Source organism: Eubalaena glacialis, chromosome 15 (assembly GCF_028564815.1).
Source record: "Eubalaena glacialis isolate mEubGla1 chromosome 15, mEubGla1.1.hap2.+ XY, whole genome shotgun sequence".
Taxonomy (NCBI): domain Eukaryota; kingdom Metazoa; phylum Chordata; class Mammalia; order Artiodactyla; family Balaenidae; genus Eubalaena; species Eubalaena glacialis.
The window spans coordinates 17,339,798-17,360,081 of record NC_083730.1 but is presented as its reverse complement, the minus strand read 5'-3'; the positions used below and the strand labels follow the sequence as shown (position 1 = coordinate 17,360,081).

The 20,284-nt window shown below is 42.0% G+C and overlaps 1 protein-coding gene across 8 annotated transcripts in view; it reads left to right on the top strand.

The window, feature by feature from the left end:
- The window catches only part of NEDD4L (NEDD4 like E3 ubiquitin protein ligase), a 336,292-nt gene that overhangs the window by 261,748 nt on the left and 54,260 nt on the right, over positions 1-20,284 (top strand). For 5 of the 8 annotated variants that reach the window (XM_061170522.1, XM_061170524.1, XM_061170525.1 and 2 more), the window contains 9 exons: positions 154-256; positions 1,899-2,065; positions 7,492-7,624; positions 8,778-8,954; positions 11,174-11,248; positions 12,880-12,939; positions 17,931-18,062; positions 18,547-18,666; positions 19,736-19,933. In XM_061170522.1, coding sequence (XP_061026505.1) covers positions 154-256; positions 1,899-2,065; positions 7,492-7,624; positions 8,778-8,954; positions 11,174-11,248; positions 12,880-12,939; positions 17,931-18,062; positions 18,547-18,666; positions 19,736-19,933 — 1,165 coding nt within the window. The remainder of the gene's footprint in view (positions 1-153; positions 257-1,898; positions 2,066-7,491; positions 7,625-8,777; positions 8,955-11,173; positions 11,249-12,879; positions 12,940-17,930; positions 18,063-18,546; positions 18,667-19,735; positions 19,934-20,284) is intronic. The other 3 variants (XM_061170523.1, XM_061170520.1, XM_061170519.1) reach the window with 2 other exon arrangements.

The following is a 20,284-nucleotide window of genomic DNA, read 5'->3' as shown; positions in this document are numbered from 1 at the left end:
GCCGTTTCTTATGCTTTGGCTCTTGGTTTTCTCTGAGGAAAATTCCAACTTCTTTTCCTATTGCATTTTTTTTTTAAAGCATCGTAAATATGAACCATCATAAAGATGTAACTAAGTCACATCCTTTATAACCAATTTTCTTCCATCATGCAGTCATAAATCTCGAGTTAAGGGATTTTTGCGATTGAAAATGGCCTATATGCCCAAAAACGGAGGTCAAGATGAAGAAAACAGTGAGCCGAGGGATGAGATGGAGGTAAGCTACAGGGCTTCGGGCCTCGGTCTGTTTTCCTTGCCTAAGAGCATATTGATGTTTTACTTTAAGACTTTATAATTTAAGGAAATAAAAGTTTATAAAGCTTAAATATGAAGACACTTCAATGTGTCCATGAATCTACGTCTTTGACAGATCTACCGATGTGTTGGTTTTTAGCAAAAAAGATAAACTTTTCATTTCATGTTATAACACTAATAATTGAAGAGGTGTCTCTTTCTAAACTGCTATACCCCTGTTTTATTAACAGCCCACCGCCATGTGAAATTCTCCCCACATATTTAATTCTCTTATTTCTTTGGACTTGCAGCTCTTTGTAAATTCCTTTTAGCACTTGGAATTGCTTCAAGTGGCTAAAATAATTTAGGGACTCATCCAAGTTTCTTACTCATTTGGCCCACAGGTGAGAGCGTGCATTAGGTAGAAATGCTGTTTTGGAATTAGCTGTCCAGAGGAATTTTCTTTTGTTCCTTCCTGGCAAGGCCACCTTTTAACTCTCCAGTCACGTACCTCTACCATGGGTACCTTCTCAGTTCAGGCTTCGGATGGTGCTGTTTTGTTAGACAAATTCTCGTATTGTTCTGAAAACGCCCGTTTACAAGACCTCTCTGTGGCTTATTTGCACATCTGTTTGCAGCTGTTGCATATACATGATGTGTGAATAATGCATTATGGGCAAGTTAACCGAACCCCACTCAGACCCAGAGGTCATATTACCAGGCAGTATTTCATGTGCAAGCTTTCATCTTTCTCTGTGAGGACTGAAGTGGGTGGTAGGCAGTCTTGAATGTTAAGATTTCATAAGCACATCCACAGATTTTTATCTCAAATCCAAGGATTTTTTTTTTTTTTCCTTCACACTCTTCCAACCTTCCAACTGTAGTAATCAGTGAATCACTTAATTTTCCAGTGACTTTACTAGGGAGTGTCAGGAAGGAATACTTAATGCCGAAAATATGTGTTGCAAAAAAAGCACCTCTGACTCTGGTACCAGGAGGCCTGTTGATGCAGCAGCAGCAGGTGGGGAAGGGCTGAGTAGGAAGCCGTAGCTTCCAGGCTGCTCCTGGCTACCTGGCTGCCCGTCCTCCCTGCAGCCCAGGAGCTTCCCCTCCTCCCTGGGGAGCGAGAGCGCCCCGGGCCTCCTGATGCCCGGGCAGGCCACGGATTCTGCGAGAACACACGTGCTGCAGGGCTCGTCTTCCCAGCTCCCTCTTACCTTACGGAGGTGTTGAAAAGACGACAGCTGTAGTGTGACCCGTATCGTTGGCAAGGCTTTTGTACGGCCCCGGAGGCCTTCAGGTCAAAATAACAAACACGAAATGTGAAAAGAGTGTAATGTGACTTAGGTAACGTGACAGCCTGTGCAGATCCCCATCCGAGTGGCACCCTGCAGTGTCATCTTCTTAGAGGACAGCGCAGTTCACTGGCCACGGCTCAGAATATTTTTGAGACGCTCCTAGAATTGATTTTTTTTTTTTTTTTTTTTTGCCCTATTTTGGGAATTTTTTTAAATGTGGCGCAGGAAGCCACCGTCAGAGCCGGAGAGCACAGGAGCGAGGACGAAGGGCACACGTGCACTGTAGCCATCAAAGCCGCCTCACCATCTCCCCTCTGTGCTCCACAGCCCGGCTGGGAAGTTGTTGACTCGAATGACTCGGCGTCTCAGCACCAGGAGGAGCTCCCCCCCCCTCCCCTGCCCCCCGGGTGGGAAGAAAAGGTGGACAACTTGGGTCGCACTTACTACGTCAACCACAACAACCGGACCACCCAGTGGCACCGACCCAGCCTAATGTGAGTACCGTCGATGGTCAGGAACACGTCCCCACGCTCTGCGGTCAGGTGCGCACGTGGCAGCGCCTTGGGACGAGGTTGGGAAGTACATCTTGTACCGGTGAAAGCACGTGGTCGTGCAGTACAACAGGATTCCTCTTCATGGAGTTAAAGAGCGTGGGAGCCTGAGTTTGTAGGTTGTAAAGAAGCTCTTGCCTTCCTATCAGGTTCTCCTGTTGTAAACACGCATTTATTTTGTAGGACTTCTTCATGTAGATTCGTGAGATGTAAAGCAGGGGTTATTTTTCCTCGGTTTATCTTACGTTTGGTGATCACATCACTTTCCCCTTCTTCAGCTTCCTCTCCTGGCTAACCCATCATGGAAAATAGCAAACATATTGGCTCTTTAAGTTTCTGGATTTTTATTCCATAATTATTTGATTTGGAAACTCTCTCAAAATTTTTCTTTTCCTTTTTGGAAAATGTATAGATCACCCCCTTGATATAATTACAAACACATGGGAGGGTTGCTAACTCACAACTGGTAATTACGGTTGGTTCTAATCCCTTGCCAGCCTCAGGGATACAGTGAATTGATTACTGTTTTGTTCACTCGACCATTTTTGGTCTAATGATGGCATATAAACACTGGTTAAACCTCAACTACTATAAAAAAGGATTTGAAGCAGCTTGTTTTTTGAATGATAGTATACAGCAAGACCTAAAACTATTAATGTACAATAAAAGGCAAAAACAAAATAGTAAAAACAGAAAAGGAAAAAATTGTCCTAGAAATCATGACCTCCCTAGCAGTCAAGACAAGGAGGTAATTACCACTAAATTGTATAATTTTCAATATGAATAAAAGCAAGTATATGAGGTGAGATAATTTTCTCTTTAACCCAGACTCTGAAGGAAATTTGCTATTGATGGTTTTTAGCAAGTATTAGCAATGGGATGGATGGTGTTGTCAGTAACCCTTTTATCTTTAGAAATTGCAAAGATGACCTGCATAGGTAGGAAAGGTGGCCAAGAAGTATAGTCTAGATTTTGTTTGGTTTAGAGGAAAAGCTTGCAGAATCTGCAGCAGTGAATAGCCAGTCCTTCCTAAGCCCCTACGTGGGTTCTCGTGAATATCAGCCGTCCTTGGTCAGCTTTGGACCACACGGTGTGTGCACCAGTTCATTGTTCCCAGGACAGCATAAATATCCCAACATCCAGATGATGTTGAACTCTTCTTTGTTGTAATTTTTTCCCATAGAAATGGAAATGGTTTAGTTGATTCTTTTAATTTATTCAATTTTTTTTTCACTATTTCCCTTTGATTAATGACCATAGCTGTTAAAACTGTTGTAAGCCATTTGACTACTCTAGTTATTTGTAGTTAAAAAAAAAAAAAAGTAACCGCCTTGGGCTTGGTTACGTGTAGTGATCAGAAGAATCTTGGTAGCAGTACCGTAAACAAAGTACCTTTATCTACCTTTGCTAAAGGTCATAGGAAAGGAACACCTGAAAACAGCACTCTCTGGGGACCACAGTGTCATGACCTCTGTAGAAAAGTGACTACTAGCAACTCACAAAGAAAGACTGATGGCCAGTACATACATAGAAAAATGTTCACTTTCATTAATAATTATGCAACCGAAGTCTGTATTTAGGAGGTAACTGGGGACAATTGCTACTTTCTCTGCCTCACAGAGTTGTGAAACTCTAATGAGGGATTCCTCACAGAGTTGTGAAACTCTAATGAGGGAATTTATACAAGCTCTCACTTGTATAAATGCTGGCTCATCAGTAGGGAAACTGTGGTTCTTCCGAGTTCATGTTCACCTGTAGTTTAGGCAGAAATCAGTGGCATGATGGTCCACATCAGTGAGGCAGCTGAGCCAGGAAGGACGTCTGCAGGGCTCCAGGTGGGACCTGCCAGGTACCTCCTTTCCACGAAGCATGACTTCTAGAAAGCAAGAGAAAAGTTAGATGAGGAAAAAGATTCGGTTTTCACAGTAATCTCCTCATCCTGTCTGAACTGTTTGAGAATGTGGGGTTCTTTTTCCTTAACTTTATTTGGCTTGACCAGAAGCCCTCAAGCCCTCCAGGTTATTTTAATGTGTTGTTTTAATTCAAAAATGATTTTTTGTGTAACTCAGTTTTCACAGAATACTGCAAGTTTGTGTTGGGGGGGAATGGATGTTAAGAAGGGTCTTTATTAAAAGGCTGTATCTGAGGAAGTCAGATAGAGAAGTGATGATCACATGCTGCGCAGAGGATTAAGACTATCGTGGAGACTCTCATTTCTTACCCAGTTTGCTACAGGCTTGCGCTCCAAACTTCAGCCCCTGAGAAGTCCTCATTGACATCCCGTTGCCCCCAGGCTGTTCTTACAGGGTCCTCCTCACCCTGCCTCTTGCCAGCCACAGTCAGAAACGCAGAGCGGTCTGATCATGCATAGCTGCTTTCTGATTACTTTCTCTTCTTCTTGGCCCCATGGATGTGCTAACCCCCAATCCCCACCCAAAAAAATAAAACCAGAACGTGCCCCTTCCCCTGGTAACCTTCCGATGTCAGCCTACTATCCCTTCCTCTGGGAGCACCGGACGTCTTCTGTCCCGGTCTCTCTGAAAGCCCTGTGACTCCCTGTCAGGACACAGAGCACATGATACTCTTACTGCCTCTATGAGCAGGGACTGTGGTTTCCTACGCACAGATCAACCCCTAGCACCTGGCACAAGGTAGGAGCTTTTAATTGAATGAATGACTACAGATGAGTCACTTCTGAAAAATGGGTACAGGCACATGGTTTAGTGAACTGTCCAGGCCTGGATGCAGAGCTTCCGGACGGAAGGCGGCCACAGAACACTCCCCAGCCCTCTCAGGTCAGACAGTGGCCTTTAAAATGCCTCTAATTTTAGAATTGTCCTTATCCTATTTAAATGTAAACTGTAAACATTTTACTGTTAAAAGCACAAGTTTAAAAACATGAAGGAATTGCATTAAGACTATAAATGAACTTGTTAGACTCAAACACTTACTTTAACTCTTTTCAGTACTTCTGCCGTCTCCCATCTTAGCAGTAATTTAATCATATCTTAATGACTCAGGTCATCATTAGTCACTGATGTATATGAATGTAAATGATCAGACACACTGATCTTAATTGGCACTGAATTTGATAAATTTATGGGGTTTTTTCTCTTTATTAATTTGTATATTTCCCATGAAAGTCAAATGAAGAATATATATGTGAAATTAATGACTGAAGAAAATTGAAATAGCCCCTTCTTAAATTTTTTCCCTGCACCCAATAAAATCATGTTTCTGTTTTAATTTGCCAGCTCAGACGTATTTTTAAATGTTCATCTTCCCATTAGTGACCATTTAAACTTCCTGTCAGTTTCAACAGCCCTCTCGTTCAATTGCTTAATTAAGGGCAAAAGGCCTCCCTTGTATGAACATTTTCATTTTATCACTAAAGACCATAAAAAAGCCCAGGGTTGGAATTTCAGAATCAGAGACATCTTTCTTCTTTATGCTATTTAGTTGTTTCTGGTTCACACTGGTTACTAATTATTCAAACATGTTGGATAAGGAGGATTAGCATAATTGATTTTAAATGCCCCTTTTAAAATAAGTCCTTGCAGAATAATGGAATTTTTATATACTTCTGAGAGATAGAAAATGCAAACATAGCAATATTAAAGCCTTATTCTTTTCAACCTCTCCGAAATCCCTGTAACAATTCAAGTGTGTGTTATAACCCGGAACACACATTTGGTATTGACTAAGTGACACCTGCCATTTCAAGTGAAGATTTAAAATTTTGATGAAACTTTTATATATACAATATTTTTAAGTAAGACCAGTCATTATAAAGTGAAATTGAATTGAATGTCCTATAAAAATCACGGCAGCAGTATAAAATCACAAAGACAATATTATATTTTCTAACATATCCAAGAGAGTGTTATTTTTTATCATTCTGTTTTGGTGGTTTCAGAAATTGTGTTAGTATACTTGTGTGTCCCTTGATTTTAATTAGTTTCTCTATGGCCTTATGCGATTTTTTTTCTGAGGAGTCCTGCTTAACGTACTATTTTTAGTCCAGTTATAGTTTAATACAACTATAAAATATGCAAAATGTATATTTCTGTTAGGTTTTAAAAATTTGTATGTTGGGCAGTAAAGCTTCATTCAGATCTTAATAACAAGAGTTTTTATTTTAATGTGGATTAAAGAAAGGTAACCTTCATACTGTCCCTTTACCAGTAAAGCTAAAAAATGTAAAGATTTTTGGTGAAAATATTCAGACTCTCTTGGAAACTGGCATTAAAGAGTCACCTGTTTATTTACAAACAGTGCTGCTTACTGCAGACTATTCACTGTTACAGGGGCCTAGCACGTTCTTTGGGGGGAATATAGGAAAATAGTATAAGTTAGCTTGAGATTCATTAGAATGTTTTAAAACCTATGTTTTAGGAAGAGTCTATAATGAGGGTCCTTGATTAATTCTGGATTTCATTTAGTCTGAAATAATGTTTTCAAATATTAATTTGCAATGTCATTTTTTAACTGAATATGGTGTCTTATTGAAAGAGTCTGTAAAGGTTTTCTCTGAAAAACATTTTGACATTTAAACTTCTACTCTAAAAGCCTCCAAGTAGTATTTCTCCCAAAGGAGAATTGCCTGTAATTTAGTGCAAAAGTTTTCAAGATTGACTCAATGCTTTTCACATCCTGAATTAAGAGAGTTACATGACGCCCCCCTCCGCCCCCCCCGCCAAAAAAAGACTATGAAGTTGCAGCATTCCTCAAATCCCAGTTGATTTGGGAGGTTATTGCCTGATGTTTATGAATTTTAAAAAGGAGTTTAATGGGGAGAAATGCAGTGTCATGCTTCCGAGGTTCTGTCAAAATGAGATCCTCAGAGGCCGAAAAAGTTCACGTTGGGTCAGGAGCATTTCCCTCCAGACCCCAGCTTTGAGTTTATACTATTTGTACTCATTGGTTAATTGTTGGTGACCAAAAGTTACGGCCTTGTCATTGCTGGACTCCTAGAGAGGGGTCACCACGGACTGGCCATGAGTGTGAGCTTTCCTGTCACCTCCTTCAAGAGGCCTCACTTGTCACTGGGGCAGATGGATGGAGGACTTTGATTTCTCTTCTTTCTTAAACACTAAAGTACGTGCTGCAGTATATGCCTGAAGGATACTCAAAAATATTGGGACAGATGCATTTAAAGACTGTATTTCAATGAAAGGGACCTAGGAGAATGCTTTAGCCAAGAGATGGTGGCAGATTCTCCTGCTGAACGGCCAGCTGATTGTCAGTGTTGCGTGTGAGAGCACTGATAGTGTATTAGGTGTCAGGCCCTTGGTGGGTGTTGGCTGGTGTTGAGGGACCAGGTGTCAGTACCGGTTCTCCTGACTCCCACCCTCACCCTGCGCTCCCAGGGATGTGTCCTCCGAGTCCGACAGCAACATCCGGCAGATCAACCAGGAGGCAGCGCATCGGCGCTTCCGCTCGCGCAGACACATCAGCGAGGATCTGGAGCTGGAGCCCAGCGAGGGCGGAGACGGCCCTGAGGTAGGACTTCCCGCTCTGCCGGCACACTCCCTGGAGCTCCTGCTTTCCATGTTCTCCAGGTTGATCCTATGTCGTAATTTCTTGTCTCAGTAAATCTGTGTAAAAAGGAAGGATCGTGGTCTCATAGCTGATTGATGACCATCGGGATATTTATTAACTTAGAAAGTGCTTACAAAAGCCATCTTTGATGAGTACACATAGTTTACATTACTACAAAAGGGAATGACATTATTTTTAGCATGGAAATCTTAAGATGTTTTCACTTTATCCTTTATTTTTCCCCAGAGTCTAACCATCTCTTGTTCAATGGCGACATGGTTATCATCTTTGAGCAGTTGAAGTAGCCCTGTAACTTGTTTGGGTACCAAATACAAGTTTTTACTGAGTAGTTTTGACATAGTGAAAGAGATTTGTTACCAAGAAAACAGAAATTTGGGTGAATAGAAATGTTCATAAGTTTACCCTTAAATGCTCATGGTAAATTACTGGAGAAGAATGTATATAAATTGAACAGCAAATTAGCAAGGCGGCAAACCATAACTTCCATGCTGCCTTAACAACTCTGTTTACTTATTAGAAATCTGTTCTTTTTAAGCATTGTGTTAGGAAGATCATTCACAAAATGTTCCAGTGATCAAAATTAGAAAAGCAACATGAATGATGCCGTAATAAATACACTAAAAGTTACTTTATACCAGGGCTTACTTACAGCTTATAGCATCTCTGCTGTTTTCATTGTGAATCCTCAGCGGTTAGAGTAAAAGAAAATTCATGAAAATCATAAACAAATTCCTGAGAATATTTTTGTAACCCATGCAGGTAGTATCAAGTGCTAGAAGCAAAGCACTGCTCAGAGAGGCGCTATTACAAAGAGGCTAAGAGCACAGCCCCTGGGACCAGGCTTCCTTGGCTCAAGTCCTGACCCCACCACTTCCTAGCTCTGTTACCTTGAGCAAGTTATTCCCTCTGCTTCAGTGTCCTCATCTGTTAATCAGGGTAGTCGTCTTTATTTCCTTATGGATCCTGAGAAGATTGTGTGCCTCCTGAGTGCTCAGTAAATGTGAATTACAGTTATCATAAGGGTTATTACTGGGGCAGGGAATGAGAGGGTCCCTCGTCCTAGCAGTTACCACAGCGTCTTGTTCCTTGCTAGCCTTGGGAGACCATTTCGGAAGAAGTGAGCATCAGTGGAGACTCCCTCAGCCTGGTGCTGCCCCCGCCACCAGCCTCGCCTGTGTCTCGGACCAGCCCCCAGGAGCTGTCTGAGGAGCTGAGCAGACGACTTCAGATCACTCCGGACTCCAATGGGGAGCAGTTTGGTTCTTTGATTGTAAGTAACAGTCTTGTCTTCTAGCTCCCAGATAACTCTGACATTTTCCAAAGTTCCTCCTTGCCTAGGAGAAGCAGGACTATACCAAAATTAGCCCAAGCAGGTGAAAATCTTCCTCGATTCACAAAAAAACTCAAATCTATGACTTGTGTTTTATCAGCTTTAACCTTGTAGAATTTCTTTTCCCAGCCAAAGCTTCATAAAGAGTACCTTTGTCATAAAGGTGGTGTTCGCACTGGGACCTGGGAGACATTGGGTCTCCGGGTTAATCCTCTTACGTCATACTCTGTGTGCTTTATCATTCTTGTTTCACAGATGAAGACGTGATTTTAAGTGACCCATCCAAGACAAGGTTAGAACAGGAGATAGAAGACATCTCCCAAGTCCCAGAGTACCAATCCTTGAGAAAGGTTGGGAAATTGTGACACTGTCACCAGGGTAGCATTTGAACTTGGGTTCTTAACCATCAGGGAAATTCATTGTAGATGCTTCAGGTGGAGCTAAGCCCCAATGAGAAGCAACAGCATCAACCATGAAGACCTGTGTTTGACAACACAAAGCTTTGCAGAAAAAGCCCACAGAAAATTCCTGCTCATGCATAAAATTGAGAAGCAATGCAGTCTCAGTGTCTCTCGAGAAATTGAACCTACAGATGTCCTGTAGTGAATGATGGTAGTCCCTCTGCTGAAAATGGCATCCTAGAAAAATAGTCATCATTACAGCCATATCAAATGTAAATGAATAGGAGGACTGCATAAAATGTAAAAGCCAGTAAGTACTCACAAAACTGTTACTCCTTCAGTTATGTGTTTTTGTTTTAAAAGACACCATTGGCCCGTATCATGAGTTGCACTGATTACTCAGTTAATGTGCTTTTGTATTAAAATTCTGTGAATGTCCTTCAGAAAGAGAAATATCACTGAGATGAAAATTTAGTACTAAAGAGGCAGGAAAAAAAAGAGTTTGCATATATGGGATATTTGAATTGATAAAACTGTTGCTATGGAAACAACATAAGCAAGGAAGCCATATATTTAAAACTTTATAAAAGGGAGTAAGTACTGCCAGAAGCATAGCAGTGGTATACCTTTAGTCTACCAAGTGAAAAGCCATTATTTTAGGCAGCACTGATATTAAGCTATCATCTCATTATTTTTATAGGGAGCTTCTGCATTAATTATTCTAGGTTCATAAAATATCTTTAAGATCCAAGTGCAAGTGTCAGAATTATTTTAAGTTCATGTTGAGTCCGGTTCAACTATTAAATAACAGTGCCTAGGAAAGAGAGGAGTAGGGGAGTAGGGGGTTCTTCTCCAGTTTTGCTTGTCAAGGTCACTCTGTATTCAAGGACAACAGCATGAACTTTTACTAAAGGATGAATCCTTCATGCTAACCGTTGTGAAAAGACTTGAAAAGCTTCCCATTTACTGCCGCAGACTCTGTCTTTGACCTTACCCCATTTTCCTGATTGCAAAATATTAAAAGTGAGGAAATGCTACAGACTTGTCCCATGTACAAAACTGTTGCTAATTAGACCCCTGCCTTGTGTGTGTGTGACCTGTTGCTGATCTGTGGTCTTTTTTTTTTTTTTTTAACCATATAGATTAATACAAACAAGTGAGAGGAACATATTATACATTACACTCTAGATTTTTTTTTTTTAGATTAACCGCACCTATTTTCCTTCATTCCTGTTCTGTACAACTTCTGAACTCCATTCAGAAGCTGAAGGTATAAATACCTAACCCTTCAGAAGTCACCGAAGATTATATTTGAGTTCCCCTGGAAATAGAATCCAACTGATTCTTTGTCATTGGTCACAATAGTCAATAAATGTTTAAAAACTGTTATGTCAGTATCTCTTCCTCTATTCGTGTTCCACTAGAATTTACCCAGAGGTTGCGTCTCAAAGCAGAATACAGGACTTCTAGCTTCTTTTTTCCATTATTAAAGCAGCACTCGAATGTTATCTGTGGAGTCCCCTTTCCTGTTTTGGCCTCTTATTTTTAACGTTATTTCTATCCCATCTGCTTAAGACACTTGAAAATGACAATGGAAGATACTTGACTCCTTAAAAGATTACTCTCATTACCCCGAAAAGATGGTGTTTCATTTAATTACCTTCTAATATTAAAGAGCAGTGAATAGGCTTGAGTGATATATTTTTTAAACCAGTGAAACTCGTTTCTCAGAATATGTGTTCCTTTCCTGCCCTTCAGCAGAGAGAGCCTTCCTCGAGGCTGAGGTCCTGCAGTGTCACCGACGCGGTCGCAGAGCAGGCCCATCTACCACCGGTAACCCATGCTCATTTCCAGCCATCAGCTGGCTCTTTGGGCTTTCATTTAAAATCATCTGGGCTACTGAGGAAGAGTTTTTCCTGTGCAAATCCATTTACCATATACATAAGACATTAAAATTTCCTAGCAAATTGCCCAAGGAGAGTGAATTTCCAATACAAAGAGTTGTTATTGTCACCAAAGTCTCTGAAATGCTAAAAACTCCATTGTTTTGCTTTTCCATCCAAATTAATACCAATTCTGATGTGCTTACTTGGCCTAAACATTAACAATTCCTTTTTTAAAAACTTCATTTGGTCCCTAAAGCTGTGTTTGAGTGACCTGTATCTCAAGAACATAGGAAGAACTCTTCTGGGTGGGCAGCAAGAAGTCCTTTCCATTACTAATGGCCTGAACCCTTAACCCGCAAAGCCTCTGTACCATCTCTTTAAAGGCAGCTCTACTGACTCAAGAGTTGGCTATAATTTGTTCCCACTTTCCCACAATTTTCATAACTAGCAGGAAATACAGAAGTGTAAAGGGTATTTAATAATATAGGACATAAATAAAAATGAATATTCTGATTGGAAAGCAGACCAGAACTGCTTTGGGAGATGTTTAATAAACACATTAAGAGTAAATTTTATGTAAATTTGTTTCTTGTTTTGGAGGAGAAAATATTATGTGGTTTCAGCATGCTTAACTTGATGTTTGACCTTGACCAATTTTTTTATTACGACAAATCCTTGATCACTGTTAGCGCTTGTTTATTGCGTATGAAATTGTTTGCAATGAAATGATCATTGTTTATTGCATATAAAATTGAAGGGAAAGAAAGATTGCACTTCACAGTTTTTGCAGTCATGGTGTCTTCCCTATTGTGTACATTTTTGCTCAACTTCGAAGGACTTTTTTTGCCTAGGCTTTAAGTCTTTTATGTTTACAGAATGAATTGATGAGTACATTAGTCAACTGAGTAATCAACATAATAGATGCAGTTGTGGCATACATGGAAAGGGCTGGTAGGTCAGAAGCTTGACAAGAGCATCCTTTCTGGGATGCAGTACAGTCCTCCCCCAAAACAGAACAATCAGCTGTGATGGACTAATGGGGCACTCTTCAGATGATTCTGTGATTTTCCTTGATGAATTCATGGTGCTTTCTCTCCTTTTCAAAAATCAGTGTCAGTTTTATTGGCCAAAAGAGCTCACTTCCCTGAAAACTGATGATTCTTCCCTCTTTCCTTGTGCTCTGTGAAGCTGTGAACTCACTGATCACCAGTGGCCTCTTACTTGAATTTCGGAGTTTGACAGATTTAAGAATCTGCTAATTATTTAACAGTGGGGGCACAATAGTGGTGCTTTCCATTTTTTTTTTTCATAAGACATCTCACGTCGTTGAGGTTGTCAATTCATCGTTTACCCAGATCAGGGCTGCAACCTGAGCCTTCTCTGGATGGTAGGGTGATCGTGTTCCTCTTTTCCTTCTGGTCATCAGTGGTTGCTCAACTTTATTTGGACCGGGTGGACTGCAGAGATTTTGATTCATGTCACCTGCCTTACTGGCTGCACCAGCACTGATTCCTGATTCAATAAGCAATGGGTGGTCTCCCGAAATGCATTTCACTGATGTAAATTATCATTTAACAGCCCAGTGCCCCAGCTGGGAGAGCACGTTCATCAACTGTCACGGGTGGTGAGGCACCAACGGTAATGATACCCTCGTTCAGACATTAATGGCAAAACTGTGGGTTGGTTTTAATATTTTGGGTAACGGTGAATATACACTTTTTTCTTCTTTTTTTGATAAGAGCAGCTTCTTATGTGCCACAGAGCTGCATGCTTCTTATTTTAAACCTCTCACTTTCACGTTGTTTGAAGGTACTGGGTAAAACGAATTGATTTTTAGTCCCGTATACTTTTATGAGGAATACTGTCAAGCTTTGTTTAAAGTGCATTTTAATCTGAACATTTAGAGTCTATTTCTGCCTTTTAGTGTTTGTACTCCTGATAAGCTTTTCCCATGTGTTTAGAAGACTTGGGTAAAATATTTTGGTTGGAGGAGAATCAAGGAAGCCACAGGAATTGCATGCAATTATACATGTGAATTTTCAGTTATACATTTCCTGTACCACGTTTCAAAGGCTGGGTTAGATCTTTTGTATCACAAGTATGAACCAGTGACCTTTCTCTGCTACCAGGGGCCCCTACTCACAGGTTCACAAGTATGAACAAGTGTTCATATAATTTAGGAGGAGAGAGGAAAGAGTATAATTAAGAAATGAAAAGATCTAGAAAAATGGTGTTTTTAAGCCAAGTTATCTGTTATTCTTATTACTCATTATTTTAAGTAATTTCTACTATTCATGTTTGTGGGTAACTTGGATGACTGTGTACTTTAGTTGCCTGTTTTCTCCTTGATCCCTAAAGGCAGGCTAGTTTATAGTTTATGCTTGGAGCTGCTGTAGCTATTTGAAGAATTGTCCTTACTGTTTTAACTTTGTATGTTTGTTGTAACTGCTTATTACTCGAGAACACCTTTAAATACATATACGATTGCTGATTTTCTGCAGGATGTTGATTTAAAGGAACAATTTGGTTATATTGTTAGAATTTACTGCTCAGCATTGTACACTGGAAAATAGAAGTGGCAGTCAGCAAAAATCAGCCCAGTTTAAGGTATTGAGCTGCAGTGAAGGGCATGTGTTGGGTGGGCCAGGCTCAGCCTCCAGTAGAATTCAAGAAAGTTCAAATAAACTAGTATATTTCCTATTGTGCGCTAGTAATTTCCATGGGAGTAGAGCTGCGAGGCAGACAGGATCACTTCATGAAATGATTTTAATAAGAGTGCAGGGCTGATGAGCATCTACTATCGTTTTTGCATTTTGTTGGCCTTGGAACCTGTCGTGAGTGTTGCAGTGTTGCGATAGCTGATGATATTAAATGACAGGGTAAACTGAATTATGATCGTCCTGGGTTCCATGGTCAGAATCACCTGGCAGGACGAAGTGATGCATGTGAATGAGCTCCCCGTGGCCCTGCCACTGTGCTTTTCTTCTTGCCTGTGCTCTCCCCCTCCCCCAGCAATGAATTAAAAATAGGAATTTGGTTTTGTTTTCTATTTTCAAAGACTGGGTAGTAATATTTCCTAAATGTTTTATCTACTCTCATGCTGTCTACGTACCTGGTAATCTTTCACCTGGAATAAGCAAACTTACCTTACGGCTGCATTAGAAATTATCACGTCTATTTCTTTTGCACCCTCACCATCCCTCGTGACGGATAGCCTTTACTTTTGCTTTTCCAATTCCATCTCCTACCATGTGTTTCCCCCTCTTTTACACCTTCTCCCTGTCAGCCGCAACACTGAAGTGTGCTGTGTCATCCTGGAGCTACCCTGGGACACCCCAACCCACTCCTTCCTCTGTGCTCTCATAAACATACACGTGGATGCATGCGTGCGCACATACGCGCACACACACACCCACCCACCCACACAAGTGGGATCTCATATATGTATTAGTTATCAACTTGATATTAATTCACTTGTGGTCATTTTTTCGGGACATATTAATTATTACATAGTAGTCAGTGATGTGAATGCACCGCAGTTTATGTAATTTTCCCACATCGATGAACATTCAGCCTCCACCCCCTGGGCACTGCTCGCCATGTGGCTTTATTAACCATCCTGGTGTTGCTCTCTTTCCATGGTAGTTCTTTTATTTCTATAGTGTAATGAACAAGCCCTGATTCTCATCTGCGGAGCCACAACCCTTTGATGTATGACAAATAAATACGCACTGGTGTCACTTTCCAGCTGGCTAAGCATGAGCCCTCTCTGTGAGAGAAAATGAGAGGCATAGCACAGTTTGGGGGTTTTGCTATATTATACCCTAATGATACACCGAGGAAAGAGTGTGGCAGGGTTTGAGTGAATCGTGGAGAATCTGTGATAGCGCCAAACGTTTATCATCTTTAAAAGCATTTTGATACTTTTACAGCTCCAATGTAATTGAGTTGTTCATTTTAATGAAATAAATGGAGCCGCCATGAAGCTGCAGTTAAATGGCTCCTTGGCTTTGTGAAACACGGCAGTAGAATTCAGATGAAAAGCTGTGAAGCGTTAAATTAAGCTGACTGGCCATTTTCTAACTTGTCTCCCGATGAATTCACATGTTCTTGAGGTGGTGAGGAATGCACGTGTGCAAGAAGCACGGTCACTCCACGCACACCGCAGGAGGAGGCTGACGTTGGCTCCAGGGCTGCGCCCCTGCCATGGTCTGTTCGTAGAAGCCGAGCCCCACCCCCTCCCCAGCTGTGGGAGGTGGTGTTTTGAGTCACAGATGGAATCCTCAACACAGGTTGTTCTTCATGGTCATTTGGAAAGAACCCTATAAAGAACCATTTTAATAACACCATCTTGCGTAAATGGAACTAGATCGTAGGTTGCCAATTCAATTCTCAGTAGAAGGTAGAAGGAACATTTTAATCAAATGCAGTGTTCTCTACAACACTCCTAGTTTTCCATAAACTGATTAGTCCTATTAACTGTGGGTCTATGAAAGTAACCTGGTTGCTCGAATACTCTGCTGGAACTCAGTCCTGAGATTATCCATGACACATCCCAGTTATGTTAGTTTATTAGCCTCCTCGTAAATATCCTTTCCAGGGATACTATAATTGTAAAACTATCCTTAAGGTTTCCAAAATGGAGTTTTCTGAGGGCACATCTAATTGCCTCTCCGCAAAAAATAATTCAACGGGGAGGCCACAAAGCAGCATTTAGTGTTTAGTATTCCATTCAGCCAAAACATTTTTGGTCCTCATATAAACAAACAGTATGTCAAGGCTTGATAGCATGTACTTGGCCAAAAATACTAATCAGCCACGAACTTAGGTTACAGAGTCCATTAGGTCAGCAGAATCCATTGCTGTAGTGCCCAGATAAAAAGTAGCCTGGAAATAGCTCCTTTGTGTTGGTGTCACAGCGAGAGGAGGAAGGTGGAAAGAGCTTTCAGCTGTAGACAAATTCATCTGTCGTTAATACTCATGGAAGGATCAGGTCTGCATGTTGATGTTTCTTCCACTCTTGTTGTAGCCCCACACCTAGATCCAGGACTCTACATACTCAAGAGTCTTGGAATTGCCATTATGGGGCCTTGGGGACTTTATCTGGAATAATGTCAAGGAAATAGTTGCTTCAGTTTTAGCAGAAAGTTGTCTTTCAGATAAGTACACTTGCCCTGCTGGGTAAATGTGTTTTAGAAATAACCATTAAGGCAGCTGCTTCCTGGTCTGTTTTTCTCTGGAATGTGCTGTTTGAGCTCATGAAGTAGGATATTAAGCCTCATTGCCTGCAGTCCCCAAATTACATGGCTGCATCCCTGATCTTGCTTTTCAGTTCAAGGTCTTGCAGTGGACTGGGGGACCCTCTTTGCCAAGGTACATTGTTGGTAGAGAACACGAAAGATGGGGTGAGCACAAGGAGAGATTGGGCTAAGAGACTGACATCTTCAGCCTAATCAAGAAAACTGCACCTGGTAAAATGTCTGGAGTTTCAGAAGATCCTAATTAGGGAAGATGGTACCCTAAAAGAAGTGGTTTCCTTTTGTAACCTCACGTAAGAGATTATTCCTGATGTTTGGCCTCTTGTTTCTTTTACGCTCTCCCAAGAGCCTTGGTAGTCATGGTTGGCTTCTTGTTCCTACCCACTTCCTTAGAGTAGCAGCCCTTTCCCAGCTACAGATCTCATGCGCAGCACCCAGACGTCCAGGACGTCCTGGACGGCACTGGCCTCAAGCAAACATCCCCTTGCCTCCGTGAGTCTTTGAGACACCCTGCTTTCCAGCAGCTCTCCACCCCGCCTGCATTTCTCAGACTGCTTCTTACAAGCAAAAGTGTCGCAGGAAACCTTTTGCGATCTACTTTGAACTATCCAACCATAGTCACTCTGTACTGCACATATCTCTAAGCCCAGAAGCTACCTGTGCTCCATTCACCCTTTAAGGAGACAAACTCCATATGGGAGGACAGCGGGAAATACAGCCTCAGTTATCACGCTTCTTTGGAATTCTGGCCTCAGATTGCCAGGTGGCATCCCGGGCTGGGGTAGTTGAGATGTTCTGGTCAGTCACTAGTGTGAAAGCAGGCCTCGTAGAGAACAGACTCTGTGTGTGTGTCCCCCCGCCCCCCGTGCCAAAAGCTACATAGTGTAAGGGCCCTAAGCTGGTGAAGAATTTAGGAATAAGCTAGGAGAACATCCCTGTGACAGCTAGATTGAGGAAAAAATATTCAGGGCATCCCTCTCAGAGTCGGTAACATTTAACAATTTGAAATACCTTTTAGGCTCTACGTGGTTTGACAGTAAAATGCAGTAACTAAAATGAATTGTCACATTATTCTCTTTCCTTATGATCACGTTGGCAGCAGCCCTTTATGTCAACCCTTTATGTTGAAGGCTGCATGGCCTGGAACTGAGTTTTGTAAGATTTTTGACCCTATGGCTTGTGTAGGAGTTCATTTCACAGTAGGTTTAAAGCTATTGGAAACCTATTGCTGTTTTCCAGGCACTCATGTTTTCGGTACCATTAGAATTAACTCACTTTGTCTAGCACAAATAATTCTGGGTATGTATTACTTTATTAAGTTGATCAGAAAAATGCAAGATATTAAATAATAATGATTTCTTACATAAACAGCCATCAGTGGCCTATGTACATACCACGCCGGGCCTACCTTCAGGCTGGGAAGAGAGAAAAGATGCTAAGGGACGCACATACTATGTCAATCATAACAATCGAACCACAACTTGGACTCGACCTATCATGCAGGTATGCAGATCGCCACACAGCTTATGGTCACAGGCAGTAGAAGCCGAAACGTACGCGAACCCCATGTTCCTGATGTTTATGTGTTGTTCTGAAGAACCCATGTTTAAGAAAATTTTTCTCGCACATGCATTACTTTTAAACATAATATTTGCCTAAGGAAGAATTTGGTCCCTGACTCGGTCTCTCCCAAGATGGTCCATTTTAAAAATGTGATGTGATAAGAGCCTGCTTATTACAATGGGTAGCGTCCCTCCGAACCCCCTTTTTTTCTGAGGCTGGTTTTTGTGCCGGCCGGTGATTCATTTTTATTTCCTCGGAGTGTGTTTCCCCGTCCTGCCCCCCATTATTATGCGTAGTCATTTCCTCCGTGCTTTAAACAGGCCGGACCTCTCATCACCGCTGGCTGTGTTGTTGGGTCCACAGTGCAGTCACGCGCGCAGGGAGAGCCTCACATGAAGCTAACTTGTGTTTGCCTCCAACGTAGCTTGCAGAAGACGGTGCGTCCGGATCCGCCACAAACAGTAACAACCATCTAATCGAGCCTCAGATCCGCCGGCCTCGTAGCCTCAGTTCGCCAACAGTAACTTTATCTGCCCCACTGGAGGTGAGAAGGCTACGTCATCTAACTGGGGTCACGTCTATCCTGTGACTTCTCCTCATTCTCTCTTCTCTCTGAACTGGGACTTGCGTTTTGCAGCCACCTTCCTCTCTGATAATCAGTCGCTGTGTTCGTGGTGAGGGGTGTCCTTGTGCAGCCTCACTCCATGCTTCCCATCCCTGGACTCACCTGATTCTCATTCTCATTGGGCTGGGGCCATGGTGGCTTGTACTGGACATGGGCTCCTCTTTTCAGAACTTTCTCCATTCGTGTTGTGTTTCGCTCCTTACTGCCTGTTACCTCATGAGACTCGCATAATAACTCGTATTGGTTCAAATACCAATGCTTACGTTGAGTTTTTAAACATAGCTGTTGCTTCGATCTGTTTTTCCTTTCGACCGTAAGGTCTTCCATTGTATCAGCCTCCGTGTTTCTGATGCCTGTTTGCATCTCTGAGTCACTGCTGGGCATCTGCTTTGCGCCCTCCTGTTTGTGTGGTTTTAGGGACATCCCTTAACATCACAAATACCAGACACTAAACCTTTGAAGTTCTAAACGTGACTGCATCTTAGAGATGGCTGCGGGCTTCTCCATGCCCGGGTTTGAGATGTTGATAAGTGGGAATGGGCGATATCGCCTCCAAACTGTGATGTAAATGTCCTGGGTAACAACTGTGCAATTCCAGGTGGCTGTCTCCGTTGATGGAGGTTTTTCTTTTCTGCTCTAAAAATTGCCAGTCCATCTTCGTTAGACTGTGAGCTCATTCAGAGCAGGGGCATGTTCTTCTCCACCTTCTGTAAAATCTCCATCCATAGTGCTCACTACGGAACAGTATTTTGTGTACGTGCCAAGTAGCTATCAAAGGATGGTGGTTATACGTACTTAATATTGTTGTGTGTTTAACCAGTAGAAAAGCCTTACAGTTAGATTAATTTGAAACGTAAACCAAGCAGGTTTTTTAGGAGCTTCCCCCTTGTCCCTCTTCAAAGAGGAGCGTTCCATGACCCCCAGGTACATGTTGACCCCTCTGGACTAGCACCTGATAAGACTTCTAATGCTCATTATTATTCCTTAGGGTGCCAAGGATTCACCCATACGTCGGGCTGTGAAAGATACCCTTTCCAATCCACAGTCCCCACAGCCATCACCTTACAACTCCCCCAAACCACAACACAAAGTCACACAGAGCTTCCTGCCACCCGGCTGGGAAATGAGGATAGCGCCCAACGGCCGGCCCTTCTTCATTGACCATAACACAAAGACTACAACATGGGTAAGGTCGCTACTTTTATTTGGCTCCATTTTCATCCTGAGGTCTGGCATTCATTCCTTTATTTCCTTACCCAGTATCCATGGTTCTTGCAGAGAAATTTCCTGGCAGTGAAGCATGTCCCCAGAGGGTCTTCTCAGCTTGGTCTAGACTCCGCACGTGGGGGCTGGTGGGGAGCAGGTGACTTACGGGCACAGGCTAATGGCCATCTTTGGTATTGGTGCCTTTTCTTCAGAGCACTCCGGGAAAGCTCCAGTTGTGACAATTTACCATATATGGAAAAAAGGTAGTGCTACATATAGCTAGGATTTTGATGTTACTGCTTCCCATCTCAGGATGCTGTAACCTTATTAG